Genomic DNA, 14507 nt, shown 5'->3' on the forward strand with positions numbered 1-14507 from the left:
TATTTTTTACACACTACTGCAGTCATTGGAGTTCCTATGGTTTAAGCTGGGCTTCATTGTGAGGTCATGAGAAAACTGAAGTTGACAAAAAGAACTTTTTAATCAGACAAGATGTGCAAGGGTGAAAGAGTGGATTAAATACTTGTATTTTCTCTATGTATCTTCCGGTTTTCTAAATCTGTTACTTTCTAAATATAAAAATCCAAAGAAAACTTTCTCTGACATAATGGCACATTAATAAAAATACATGTATGGTGTTTACCACAGAATGGAATGCTTAGTGAGGTCAGTTTTCTCAAAGCATTGTCTGTGATGCTAAATGTCTGTCCTTTGGAGTGGAGTTAAATTGCTGTAGTCCAGCCAAGCACCACAGTGCTTTCAGATTTGTTTTGACATAAATTCCACTTAGACTACCAATAAACTACCAACTGTGGGATATATCTGAAACATTTGTTTATATTACTGTTTGCTTTCTAGATGAATAGTCTGAAAGCTTTTCTTTATATGGGTAGCCTAATTTTAGTATAAATTCTATGTGTTGCTGGAGGAAGAAACCCTTAAATATTAGAATAATGTGCATAGGGAAGAAATCTGATGAAATAAAAAAAAAGAGGGTTTTTTGGGGGGGGGCAGTTTGTGTTTGGTTTTGGTTTTGTTTTTTTTTTTGCCAGCTATCACCAAGTATCACTGCAACTGTACTAGCATTACTTGTATATGCTAGTGGTGAGCTGCCTCAGTCTAGTTCCTAATATTGCTAATCCATGTGCTTTCAGATGTTAAACTTCTAACGGCATTAGATTCACCCATGTTTTGTTGCCTTGATGTTACTGCTTTTGTATTCTTGCCAGCAAAACATTAATCTCCTGATCTCTAACTCTGGCACAATATTGGATGTCATGAGGATGTTACTTTAGAACCTGTGGAGTTCAACCTGATTTTTGCTTTTTAAAATATTTCCTACCTATTATTGCTATTAATTTTCATTTCCCCTGTGGAATGTTTAGTAAAAGAAACAATGGCATTATATGCATGTATGTTTGGCAATGGTAGACACTTAAGTAAAACCTGATCTAGTAAATTCTGCTGTTCTGATGCCAAATTAGACACAAGAGTACTTTGCTGGGCAACTTTAAAAACAAAACAAATCCAAACCCACCACAAAACAACCAACCACCCCTGCTTCTGTCCTGCCTACATGTCAACAGTGTTTTGGGCACTTTAATTATGCATCCTATGTAGTCAATGGTGTATGCATGTGTGTCTGATATGAGGACTATCTGTTAAGTGATTGTCCAAAGCAGAATTTTGGTTTTATAATTAACTAATCAGGCAGAGGATTTATCTTTTACAAGTCAGTGCGACCTGTTAATGCCTATTTTGGGTTTGTTGTTGTTGTGATGGATAACCACTGAAATGGCAACTTTGAATATACCTTTTGATACATAGCTACAAAAGGGAAGGTGGTGTTGTTTAGCATCGTTTTGGTGTTGTTGATAATACTGGAGGGACACAATGAAGGCTGGCACATCTGTGAGCTTCCTTAGGGCTTTTGTTGCCATGTAGCTTACTGAGAGCCTTGCATACAGCAGCAAAACACTGAATTTAAAGTTCAGATTAAGATATGTTATAATAGAATAAATAATGAATTGCATTTTTTTACTTAATGAGCTGTGTGCATGCCTGCTTTATTTTGCATGAGGTTTTCTGAAGACCTATTCTTAAATCTTTGGTTTGTTTTCCAGTAGATGAAAAGTAGATGTTCTAGAAAATACTGTTGAAAGCAAGTACATAGATGTAACACCTCAGCGCTTAGTAAGATATTTTCAGTTGCCTCACTTGCCAGTTGTAGCATCATGCTGTAAATAGTGACATCTTTAAAAGCACCAGATGATAATATTTTGAAAAGAGTGTTTAAAATATTTCCCATAGTCTTTTTAAAGTGTAAATTATTTTGTCTAAAAAAATCTTAATTTCACTCTGTCCCACAGCTACTGACTGTGACATGTGGCTTAAATGCACAAAATGAAGGACAAAAAAAAACTGCTAGTCTTGCAAAGTAGGATGTGGTATAGACAAGTGTAAATGTCCTGTTTTCTGATACTTTGCCATGTTTAATATTAAACAAGCTATTAAAAATAGCTCTATAAAATAGTTTTGCAACGAGAAGGCTTTGAAGAGGAGAACTAGCATTTTCAAGCATTGTCAATTCATGTGGCTGTAAACTTAGACTTTTTCTGGAGCCCAAGTTGGCTTTTAAAGCCTCTTTCTAGGTGCAAGTATGTGTGAGTGTAGAATAATTTCTTTGCAGTAATAATACTGATTAACGAAGTTCTTGCTGTGTTGTCAAAATAACTTCAAATAGACTTAACAAATAATTGGCAGAAGTTTTATAAACATTCTACAGGTTTCTGAATTCAAATGCTTTAACTACAGTCATATATAAGGTCTGTGGTAGTGGTTTGTGGCTGCTAACAAAGCTTAAAGACTCTAGTTAGAGTGCAGATTAGTAGCAAGAAAGGTGATGTTATTGTGACCAAAAAACCCCAAACCAATTAAACAGTTGATCAGGTTGGCTAAACGAGCAAAAAAGTCTATAATGAGAAGACTGGGATAGTCACTGTTGTGTGTAGGTTATACTTCAGGTTAGTCTACAATTAGACTAAGCACCAGTCATTTGCTTTACTTCCTACAAATTAAGGCTTGAAAGAGATACTACTTTATGGTGACTTGGGGAGATGTTATCAATACTGCTTCTAAGAAGTAAGATAAGAGCTATAGGTTACTGATATAACCAGTGCCCAAATACTGCTGTATGAAATCTATGGGTTATCTCAACCCTAGTAAGTTGGTTCTTAATGCTATACTCCTGCAAGTTTACCTCTTTAAATTAAAAAGTCTTGTTTTTGCTTCACTTCTAGCTATCTTTCTCTTCTTCCCAGTAATGTGTCCCCAATCCATGTTTTCTCGTAGCCTTCAAGATGGTCAGCAAGGCCAGCAGCCCTCCTCCCAGGTCAGAGTGCAGTTCCGCTCCCCTTCCCAGGCAGCGGTGCTCGGCGCTAGCGCCTCCTTGCTGGTGAGAAATGGGAGTGTCCACTTAGAAGCATCACATGCCGCTGCATCTGCTGTAGGTGGTAGCAGTTTGCACGATGAACTTGGTATGCAGGCCTTATGTAACCTTGGTGACATGGAAGTTGTAATGCGGCACACGTGTTGGTAATAACGCAGGGAAAGGAAGCTGAGCTTAGATCTGATGTTGAATCTTGTAGCTGCATTTCTTAGAAGACCATATTGCTCATAAATTCCTTGCCTTTCACAGTCTCCTTTCCAGGCATGTTCTTTAACAAATGCTCAATGAGAAATGTTCTGAGGATGCATAGATATGGGTAGTGATGCTGTGAGAGCTTTCATGACTTGAATGATGTAATGCGTGTAATACGTGTTTTTGCATTGTCACAGGTAGTTGAGCAGAGATTATGACCAACTTTGGGGATCCTCTGGTTTCTGAAAAAAATATTTGTTACAGTTCCTAGGAATTCTTGATTTATTTTTATTTTTTTTTTCAAATGAGTCTTGCTTAGCTGCTGTTCCAAAAAAGAAATCATTGTGTGAATGAGTGCTTTATTTTTTCTCTATACCTTAATTTAGGAGCTTGAAATTGGAAGAAAATCTGGACTTTCTTACATCAAATACCATGATTTCGTGGAACTTTACAGTACCCCTTAGTTTTTCATGGTTTTATTTTATGTAGTATTCTTAACTATTTATTAACTTCTATGTAGCTAATAAAAATGCTAGGGAGAAGGAAGCTAAGATGGGCAGAAGAAGTGACTGATCTCCTGTGGCACAGTAACTGGGAGGCAGATGTGGTAAAGCTCCTGCAGGGATCTTAGCAACTATCTGTTGATGACCTGAATTACTGATGACTTCAGCATTAATATGGAATTCTTCTTCAAGTTATTAAAATTGGTATCTTTAGAACTGACAGTTATTAGTGACAGTATTTTGCATACCTGTTAGCTGTAGTAACCTAAAAGTACAGGTTAGCTCAGAAAACTGACAAAACATTTGTTTCATTCCATACTGTGCTGAAAGATGAGTGAATTACCATGTAACTCCACTAGTGGGGAAGACTTAGAGTTGTCAGGCTGCGGTACCCCTTGGCTAACAAGTTACCATTTATCTGAATCATCTAGCTGCAGTATAAGGAAACATTGATTATAAGCAAACTGAAAATAACCCTGACAATCTCTGAGATGTTTTATGAAACTTAACAGATGTGATATACGCAATCTGCTTATGGCTCTACTAGATAGAAGAATTGGAACTTCTATCTCAAGTCTTGTATGTGTCTATGAAGTATGAAAACTATCACATAAAAGTGCAAATTTCTTTATATAATAGGGACACTTGTTTGAAGTATTAGAATATATCCTGAAATTCAGGAATACAGGCTATATCTCTCCAAGGTTAATGTTGAGAATTATTCTTAAAGCTACCATTACTGTATTTAAGGATTTAGTATTTTTTTAACCTAAAAAGTAAAGTCACGTTTTATAGAATTCAAGATTTAATACACAATCTAGGTAAGTCAGAGTTACTTAAGAATTTATACTGTGTTGTAGTAATCAAAGTGGACACTTAGAATATTCAGCATTATGTTAGGGCTCTCTAAAAAGGCATATTCATTGCACTTGATGTGCATTGGAATGTATTCAGAAATCTGTATAGCTGAATTCTGCTGAAATTTTGTCTATACTGTGTTCATAGTTACAGGGGGCAGCACATTGCATTTGGGAGGCACAAAACTTCCAGGTTCTGATCAGTTAAAAATATGATGTATAGTAGGCATTTATTTCTCATTGAAAGTTTTGAGCATATGTTTAGAATCCTTCCATGAGTGCAAGCAGCCATTCCAGGCAACATCTGGTTTTACTACGTTAGGAAAATTTTCTAGTTTGCATAGCAGCATTTGTGTGACAGGTACTATCTTTCGTTAAAGTAGTTGGCGAAATGGTGCAGACTTTCACAGCATGATTCCTTTAGCAGGCTTGACCAGAGAGTATCTTTCCTTGTAACTGGTATATGGCTTTTTTGGGTTTTGTTTTGGGCTTGATTTTTTTGTTATTGTCAGTCAGGCTTGAACACTCTTGCTGTTTCCCTTAAGTCTAAGGCTGTTGTTTTTGCTGTGTTGTCCCAAAAAACCTCACAGTGAAAGATGACCCCTGTTACTTTACTGTAGATTGAGTGTGACTTGGAGATGGTGGAGGGTAGCAGTTTTGGGTTTTCTTCAACTTTTACTCTGATGTGATCAAAGCAATGTAGGCAATATAGCTAGTTTCTTGTCACTGTAGAAATCACTGCAACCACCCAGGGTAAAAAATAGAGGCTGGGGAAAAGATATGTAAACAAAACCCAATTTCCAGGAACAGGAGATACCAGTGACATGCAGCAGATACTGCTATGTGTCTATGTACAGTGCATGTGAGAAATTATTTTCTTAATGAAATTCTATTAGCGTGTGCCAGTTTTTCTGGAAGACAAATAGGGCATGTGTTAATTTACATTAAAAGGCCCCACAGTCAGGACTTCTGTTTTTTTTTGTGCACCAGTGCAGTATCTGCTTCAACTCTTTTTCCACTTACATGTTGGATGTCAAGCTGCAGTTTTTAACAAGATGCACAATCTTATTTTTTTTTTTGTGTCAACTTGATTCTTCTGGCTTATTTTACAAAGTGACATAAGTCTGTCATGCCTGCCCTACATCCAATCTGGTAACTGTATGGTTGTCTTCAGCTGGACGTTGTCCAGAGAATAAGGCAAGAGATGTTTTGAGGCGTTATCTTTTGTCTTACAGGCTTGAAGTAGAAAGATTTTTATTAATTACATTGCTATTTTATGAGGTATGAGGGAGAAGGAACTTGAAATGATGGAAAAGAAGCTTACTGGGGAGCAGTAAACATGAAATAAATAATAGGAGGAATGCAGGACAGAAAGAAAAGGTAGCAAACCAAGTGCCATGCTTATAGGCAAAATTACTATAATAGGAATCCAGTAAGCAACAAAATGTATACTGTGGCTTGAAGCGAATTACAGTCTTCAGAGCACAGTGTGGCAGTGTTAGTGTCTTTTATTCTCAGTGATAACTGATTCTTGAGACAAATAGGTGAAGGGTGGGACTTTTCAGTCCTTTCAGTGAGGGCTGTAGGTGTTAAGAATTTGTCAGGTAGTTAGGAACCCATGTACTGAGTCACTAGAACAGATGCCCTGTTTCTGAAACTGGTGTGAAATAACAGCCTCTTGTCCTTAGCTAGCTGATTATTTATTTTATTTTTATTTTCTTTTTAATCTAAGGAATACTGGGTTTGTGATCAAAGAGAACTGGTCGCCTGCAGTTCTACAATACAATTACCCTGCCGTGTTGAGCTTCGGATTGTGTCACTTTTATGCAAGCCATAATCTTTCAGATTTATTGAAGTATTTTAACTGATGAAAGCATTTGGATGGTCTTAAAGACAAAAACATTTTCTCTGAAGATAAATGTATACACTGATTACTTAATTGGTTAAAACCAATTTAGAATCAGTTTCTCAATACCTTTTTATAATTAAGTAGGCATAATTTATTTGAGACAGATGGGGGGCATTTTCAAAGCTACAGGTAGAAAATACTTTCCATTGTTCCTGTGGAAGATATCGCTGTTGTAGTCTATAGAATTCTGCATAGTTTGTAATTTTTTGTTTCTAAACAAAGTCTGTCAAATACAGTAGCTTAAGTGTTCTAACTGAAAACTCTTAAGTTTTCATACTGCAGCTGAAGGTAAAATTTTGACCTTTGGACATGATAGTGCTTTGCACACTACAGGGTATTCTAGTTTTGGTGGCTTTGTGTTGGCTGACTAGGATTTCAAAGCTATTGTTCCAAGTAGTAGATGGCTGTATCTTGATCTAATGATGATGTAGACTTCACCATGTCAATTGTTAGCAATATTCAGAACTAGTTTGAGAGGTTTGAAACAAAGTATTTATTAGATGGAAAAGTAGGAAATACGCTGAAAGTAACTTAGCTGAAGAAACCATCAGAGCACCATTTTATTTGGATCCTGAGCAGCTTTCTTCCAGGTTTCATCTGTGTAAACTCATTAGCCTGTTGCTTTCATTGATTCCTGTAACTGTGGGTACACTAGTTCATATAATGTGAACTCTTACATGATTGTCTCTGGACTTGGTGATGAGATGCTTGTCTTTTGAAACAAGAAAACTTGTTTCAAAGGAAGTGCATTTGTCTTTTCATGTCAAAATGAAGACACATTTTGGATTTGTGTGCCTGAGTATGCATGAATTTGTTTTGTTATTTCTGTAGCCTGATCCAAATAGAGTATTGTTTGGGGACTTTAATTTGCTAAGAATTCACAGCCCTCACTTTGGGAGCCGTGGCGAGTTACAAGCATTTCTGTTTAGTGGATAAATGTGCTATTGGCTGTATTTCTTCATTTGTATTTCTTCATTTGTAAAAGTAAGCTTTTGGGTCTGCCATTTGTTCACAACAACAGTTCTCAGAGGAGAAAGGAAAAATTTTCTTAATCTTCTTCAGAGCACTGTGAAAGAGCTGGGAATGGGAGGGACAGAAAATGACTAAGGTGACTAAAATTGCTAGGTGTATCCATAGATACTGTATCTTGTGAGCATTGAGAAGCTTCATTTTAGTCTGACTGTGCTGTGAGGAAGCTGCTGTTAGCTCACAGTTTAAAAATTATTTAATTGATGGGACTTCAGAGCTCAGCCATAGAATATCCAGTCATACCCTTGGATTTACATCCTCAGTCCTGTCATCTTTTCTGCTGTGGATGAGTTGAGGTTTTTCCAGTGAGCCTTTTGATTGGAAAAAAAAAACAAACCACAAACAAACAAACCCCAACATGCTACATATAAAAAAAAAACCAAACAAAAAAACCCCAAAAAACCCAACAAAAAAACCCACTGAAAAACAAAGGAAAAGCAAAAAAGGGGCTGGCAACTTTGTTTTCTTGGGAAGCCATGCCTGTCTTGACAGCTGACTTATACTAGGAAGCCCATATAAAGTAGGGGAGTGAATTGCAAGTATGGTAAAACCTGTGTCCTGTTTTGCAGCTTGTGTAAAAACAACTGGAATTCAGTATTCTGTCTGTTTACTACCTCTCTATTAACCTTAACCAGGTTTTATTCCACCACAGCTATGGAGTACTTGCTGTATTTGTATTGCTGCTATAAATTTTGACAGATTCAAAGATGTATCTTAAAAGTAGCATATTCTAACTTCTGTGACTAAAGTTTCATTAATTTTAAAATCTGGAAATTTAATTCTAAGGATTCCTAAGGAGTGTTTGCCCAGATGATTTTCTTTTTTCCATAATTTATGTGTAATTTTGTCCTGACTAGAATCTGAAATGTGTTCTCTAATGCCTTCACGTTTGCTGTTGAAATTGTTTTTTTACTGATGCAGTCAAGAGACCTTATGTGTAACTTAAGTTTGGTTATTAGTTGTGGTAAGGATGATTCCTAATGTCTTGCGCTAGTTTAAATTTTAAACAGTAACAACTGCTTACTACAGTGTGTATGAAAACCCAGAAGTTACTTAACTAAAGCACTCCATTAAAACCTTAACTATTGAGGAAGAAACTGTTTTAACAAGTGAGCTTTCAACCTGTGTTTCCCTACAAAGGCCTGTAGCAGAGGTAATTAAATATTGAGAGCTGTTGTGTTAATGAGCTCTGACACACACTGTACATGACTCCTGAACTATGTACCTGACAGAATGGTTGGTGTTAGCACATCTGTGGTATGGGTCTAATTGGCCTGAAGTGCACCTTCTGAGAGTAAAAAGCTTTATATATTCATCATACTGGTGTCTTTCCTTAGTGTCACTGGTTTTAATCATCCAGTTTGAGGTTTTTAACCTTCTCACTTTCAAGCACATCTGTATTGGACTTGAATGTTTGTGGGTCTGAAGAGAGTTTGAGCAGGATCATAGTGTGTTTAAAAAATAAGATCAACCCCCCACCACAATATCAGAAGCAGGTTATGCCCTTACAGAAGGGAGAAAGGCTCAAAGCTCTGATCTCGTTAGGCATTTCTCTTCGGTCTGCTTGTTATCCTGTATCAACAGAAGAAGAAGGAGCTGTAAGATATGCAGCTGAGAGTTGTAGTTTTTCCTTCAGATGCTCCAGAGTGGGATTTCTTTTTTGTTTTGTGTAAGCAGATCTGAAAATATTGCATGCTTTGCATCATGGCTTAAGAAGGGGTTTCAGCTAGAAGAGATGGAGAGGTTGGCAGAACGCTTCATATGAGATGACAATTTCAAAATCTGCTTCCTGCATTCAATTCAATATATTGAGTCTGGCCTTCAGGGGAAATTGCAATGCTTCTCTCTCTGATCAGGCTATTGTGGGAGATGGGCACTGTGAAACATCACACTGTAAGGTAATTTATCATTGGAGTTATGATATCTGGCTTTTTTTTGCAAATTTTGTTTAGGAATAGCTTGATATTGCTCATTCAACAAGTTTTAGTAACAACTTTAGGAAAACATGGTTAATGGATTTCTGATAACTCCAAATGGATTATCTGGGACGTTCATTTTCAGTCTTCTGTTCTTACACTGAAGTGCCTGCTTCTGGCTTATAGACTAAATCTATTCCTACAATTCCTTTTAAAGTTTTCTACAGGTATAACTTAGGAAGCATCTTTAGCCACTTCTTTCAGTCTTTGTGTTTATTTTCAAATAGATACATGCGCCTCAAAAGAATTTTATTCAGGGCACTTGAGTCTGCTTTTGCTGAATGTCATGTTTCTTTTATGCTGATAGTGAAGGATTTGCTGATTGCTCTACTTTGGGTGGGAGGCATAAGGAGGAACTGAAGATGGTCATGGCAAGTTATTTGCCTTGTTTTCTAAGGGGGTGGGGGCAAAGGCTCACAATGTGCTTTTGGTGTGTTGATGGTGACATCTTGTAAATACAAACTTCTAAAATTCAATTCAGTTCTGCAGTTTACTATGTATGTGTCATGTAAAATGGTATGAGAGTTGAGTAGCTAATGTCTTGTCTGCATTGGTGACACATTAATATGTAATCATATTTTATATTTTGACACTGATGTAAATTTAGAGGTTTAAATTGGTCTCAGTGAAATAGAAACTACTGCGAGTGGGATGAAACATCATGAAATTCTGACCTGCTTTTGACCTTTTCTTTAACAGGTAAGTTCAGTTCTACGCTCTACGAGACAGGGGGCTGCGACATGTCACTTGTGAACTTTGAGCCAGCTGCAAGAAGAGCATCGAACATCTGGTGTGTGTGAAGGCCAGTCAAGAGTGATGATTCTTGTCTTACTGCAACCAAATACTTGATTTTAATTTTAAAAGGTTATTTAGTATGGACTACCAGAAATAAAGTGCAGAATATTATCCATATACTTTTATTTTTGAAACCCAAGCTATTTTTATGAGAAGATGACATTAACCTGCATAGGCTTTTTGGGTTTGGGTTTTCTTTTTTTTTTGGTACTTAAGTAAAGCTCAGAAAGTAAAGACTACTATTGCTTAAGCAATAAATGTCCAAACAGACAACTTGAGATGCATTTTTGATTGGCTTTAGAAAGTCTTTAAGGATTTAGACCAGGTTTTGGGAAAGTAGGTAGCTGTTAACCATAATGGCTTTTAACTTACTTACAAATGAACTTCCAATTGTGAAGCAAATGTAAACTGATAAAATTTGTTCTCAAGTTCATAGATGGCATGAAACAATACATGGAAGTGTTGACATGCCTGAGGTTGACATCTGACTTGGAGCTGAAATAGCCAGCTGTAGACTGGAAAGTTCATCTGCTGTTGGGAAGATGCCCTTTCTCTGAAGGGACAGGAGGCAGAAGAAAGAAAAACAATGCAAAACCTCCTGTCCCTCTGCAATCCACTTTACTAAATAGAAACACTATGAAGCTGTTGTCATGCAAAATGCCACAAATTCCTACCATGTGTAGGGGGAATAGCTCTTGGAATTATGGAGCAATGGATATAGAAGCTCCCATATTCAAATCTTGTGAAATTGTGCAAGTGCCTTTTGTAGAGTTGAACTTCGATAAAGTTCTGTCTTCCTTGCACAAAGCTGCCAATGCCTGCCTTCTACTGCTTGCATGTTCTAGATGCAATGGCTTTGCTGATGGCTGCTGTTACGAAGTTACATGCACTAATGGAAGAAACAAACTGGCCACATCCAAATAATCAGATCTCACTTTTAGGGAATACTTGAGTTTTAGTGAAGTAAGATTGATAACAAAGAATGTTTTTATCTTAAGGCAAGGAACTGAAGGAAAGTTGCATAAATTTGATACAAGTCTTACAGCCATGTGATTTACATGGAAAACAAACATCCAAAAACTATCCAAAATTGGGGAAAAAAGCAGTGGTTGGATATGGACTCCCATACAGTAAGAGAAATTTCTCCTCATCTCTAATGAATGAAAATTGCAAAGTAATTTTGCTCTTCTTTACCAGAGGCTTAAGTTTTATTTTAAGTTGTTTTTCAGAAGCTATTTAAGATTAAGTTACGCAGTATACTTGTGTTAAACATGTACTATCTTTGGCAGTTTGGGGACCTCGGTAAAAACAGTGCTGAATTAACATAAACTCTGTAAGTGAACACATAGAGGACTCTGTGCTGCTCTAGAGATGTTATGTGTGTTTGCACATCAGTAGCTAACAGATCATAAAACATTTTTTTTTCTTTTTTTTTTTTCCCCAAGGGGAATAATTACTATCATGCTAATCCTTGTTGGACAACTCTGGGACTAGGTGTTGAGAAAACTATACCAAGGTTAAAGAATCTCCTGATTTGCTGTGGCTACAGAAGTTGCCGTAATACACAAGACTTAAAGTGGATACTTGTATTTAAAACATGATTGAAGGAAAAACTTAAATATTTTTAGATAGAACTTGCAAGGAGTCAAAATTAATTTGGAACACTAGAAAAGTAAGAGTGGCCTGTTGAAATAAAATGTAGTTTTATAATCTGAAGTCTTTCCCCTGTTCTTATAGTGACACGGACTCTCACGTATCGAGTTCTACCTCAGTTCGCTTTTATCCACATGATCTAGTAAGTTTTTTGTCTTTATTTTTAAAGCATGCAAAAAATCAGAAGGCTTTCAAATTTTATAGCACTGATTAACCATCCTGTGTGGTAGTTCTCTGTTCTGAAGAATAATTTTTGCCTGGGTTTAGATGAAAATTAAGTACGTATTGTTGCAGTGTCTTCATATATACATACAAATTCATCTTTATGCTTAGTACTTTAAAATTTAAATATAAGTAGCTTTCTCTGATCTAAAGCATACTTATTTTCTAAATCACATGAAAATTGTTCTGAGATACCTTGTAAAGGTTTCCAGAGGTAATAACTTGGCCAGAGCTTTCCTTCTGTGCTAAGGTCAGCAGTCAGCAGAAAGAATAAATTTCTTGTTCTGTCCAAGAGAATCTCCAGAAGTTTCCCGGAAAGGAATTTAAAAATCTGTCATTGGAATCTGTTGTACAGAATTTTAATTTGTATGCAGGAGTAACTGGGAAGAAAGGCAGAGCTTACACTGTTCAATACCATAAATAGCTTTAGAATTCTTCAGTTTTGTGATCTCAAGCCTTTTATATTATTGCAAAGTTCAGGCATACCTGCAATCTTTATTAATTCTGAAGTCTTACATTGCTGGGTCAGTGCAAGAGATCATGATTCTTATGATGATGATCCTAAACTAGGAAACCAAAGTACATTGAAGTACCTTATGACCTAATCAAGAGGGAAAATGAAATACGAATTCAGCAGTTGGCAGAGGAAGAGAATGCCTTCATTTGCCTGACTGTGCTTTTGATCAAGAATGTGCTTTTTGTACCTGGTGTCTGCTAGAGGAATTTTCTTTGCTTTTCACCATCCCCCTTGAAAATGTAGCCTTCTAAAAAGAGGCTCCATTTTTTCTCTTGTGCTGTTGGTTTGATAGTGTGAAGGGAATGGTTCTGCTTAAGTCAAACTCGTGCTTGTAAAAGCTTAGCCCATGTGTCTTAATTGAAGTTTTCCACTGAAATTTATTAGTATTGGTGAACGTTATGGAGTTTCTACCTTTTCAGAAACCAAATTTTTTAAAAGCTGTCAAAAGAGCATCTGTTTTTTGACACAGCTTATCTTGGATAGTATGTTTTATATTTTTGCAATGCCTTTAGGAAGGTAGTGTTTCCTGCTTGTGGTTTTTATTAGTATTTTTCTAGGAGGGCAAAGGTGGCTGAGCAAAGTTGAAGTACATTAATGCTTTAAGGAGTCATTAAAAAAATTCAAAGATGAAATACTGAATGTTGAACATCCAAACCCCTGTAAAGTTTTAAGTTTTTTACAATTATCTTAATGTTGACACTTAAAGGTGATGCTATTTAAATTTTAGTCTTTGCCTGAAAAGTTTGAGAGGTTTTTCTTTCATTAAATGATGGTTTAATGATGTGATGGTATAAAGGGCAGTGCATTAAGATGTTTCTTGGTCTGTTAATGAAACTAAGAAAATGGGTTAGATGGCACATACATACTGTAGTAACTTTTTAACCTTCGGAGCACTCTTCTTGGATGTCCTGGTTGTTGCTATTACTGTGATTTCAAAAGAACTCTAGAGTGACAAAGTAGGTGAGATTTATAGTCAGTGATAAACAGTACTTAAGTAGTTAGGGCAGAGCTTTTTTTAGTTTGTCTCTCAGTATTCTGAATGTCATGAGTTTGGACTGATGCATGCACATACTGCTTTGTCCTGCAGGAACAACCATTCAGCATGGGTGTGCACGCAGGTTAGCTAACTTGAAGAAATGTGTTGCAATTTATTTAAAGTCAGTGTTGGATTATTTTTGTAGTATACTTTATTCCTGTTCACATATCAGTTTACTTGTCTTCAAATTTGAAGTTTTTGGAGTAAATGGTATAATGTACTTGGAAGACATGTTCGTACTTCATATAGCATATGCTAAAATGCCAAGAAGTTATGTTGTATGGAAATAATTATTGCTGTTGGTGCTATTCATTTGCCATAAGGACAGGAGAAGTAAGTAGGAGCCTGAGAACTGATACTGTTTAACATGGAAACTTCTCAAAAGTGAAGCTAAATACTTCTAACTATTTTCTCCAAAGCAGCTTACAGTAGAATACAGTGATACAATATAAATGAGCTTTTATTAATACTGACTTTCTTTTAGCTTTCTCTTCCTCAGATCAGGTTGAACAGGCTGCTAACCATGGATACAGATCTCCTGGAGCAGCAAGATATTGACCTGAGCCCTGACCTTCAGGACCACATGCAACCTCAAGAGGAAGTAGCTCAAAAAGTCAAGCAGTACTATCGCTTTTGGATCCTGCCTAAGCTTTGGATTAGCATCAATTTTGATAGATTAACTCTTCTGGCTTTGTTTGATAGGTGAGATCTTCATGTTACTACACCTCAGAAAGTAATGATTAAAAAATTG

General features: G+C 36.4%; 1 protein-coding gene across 2 annotated transcripts in view; it reads left to right on the forward strand.

The window, feature by feature from the left end:
• PCNX1 (pecanex 1) overlaps window positions 1-14507 on the forward strand; it is a 96533-nt gene that overhangs the window by 36699 nt on the left and 45327 nt on the right. The window contains exons 8-11 of one of the 2 annotated variants that reach the window (XM_034062653.1): window positions 2971-3155; window positions 10233-10323; window positions 12066-12123; window positions 14241-14458. In XM_034062653.1, the coding sequence (XP_033918544.1) occupies window positions 2971-3155; window positions 10233-10323; window positions 12066-12123; window positions 14241-14458 (552 nt within the window). The remainder of the gene's footprint in view (window positions 1-2970; window positions 3156-10232; window positions 10324-12065; window positions 12124-14240; window positions 14459-14507) is intronic. The other variant, XM_034062654.1, reaches the window with a different exon arrangement.

Source organism: Melopsittacus undulatus, chromosome 4, assembly GCF_012275295.1.
Source record: "Melopsittacus undulatus isolate bMelUnd1 chromosome 4, bMelUnd1.mat.Z, whole genome shotgun sequence".
Lineage (NCBI taxonomy): Eukaryota > Metazoa > Chordata > Aves > Psittaciformes > Psittaculidae > Melopsittacus > Melopsittacus undulatus.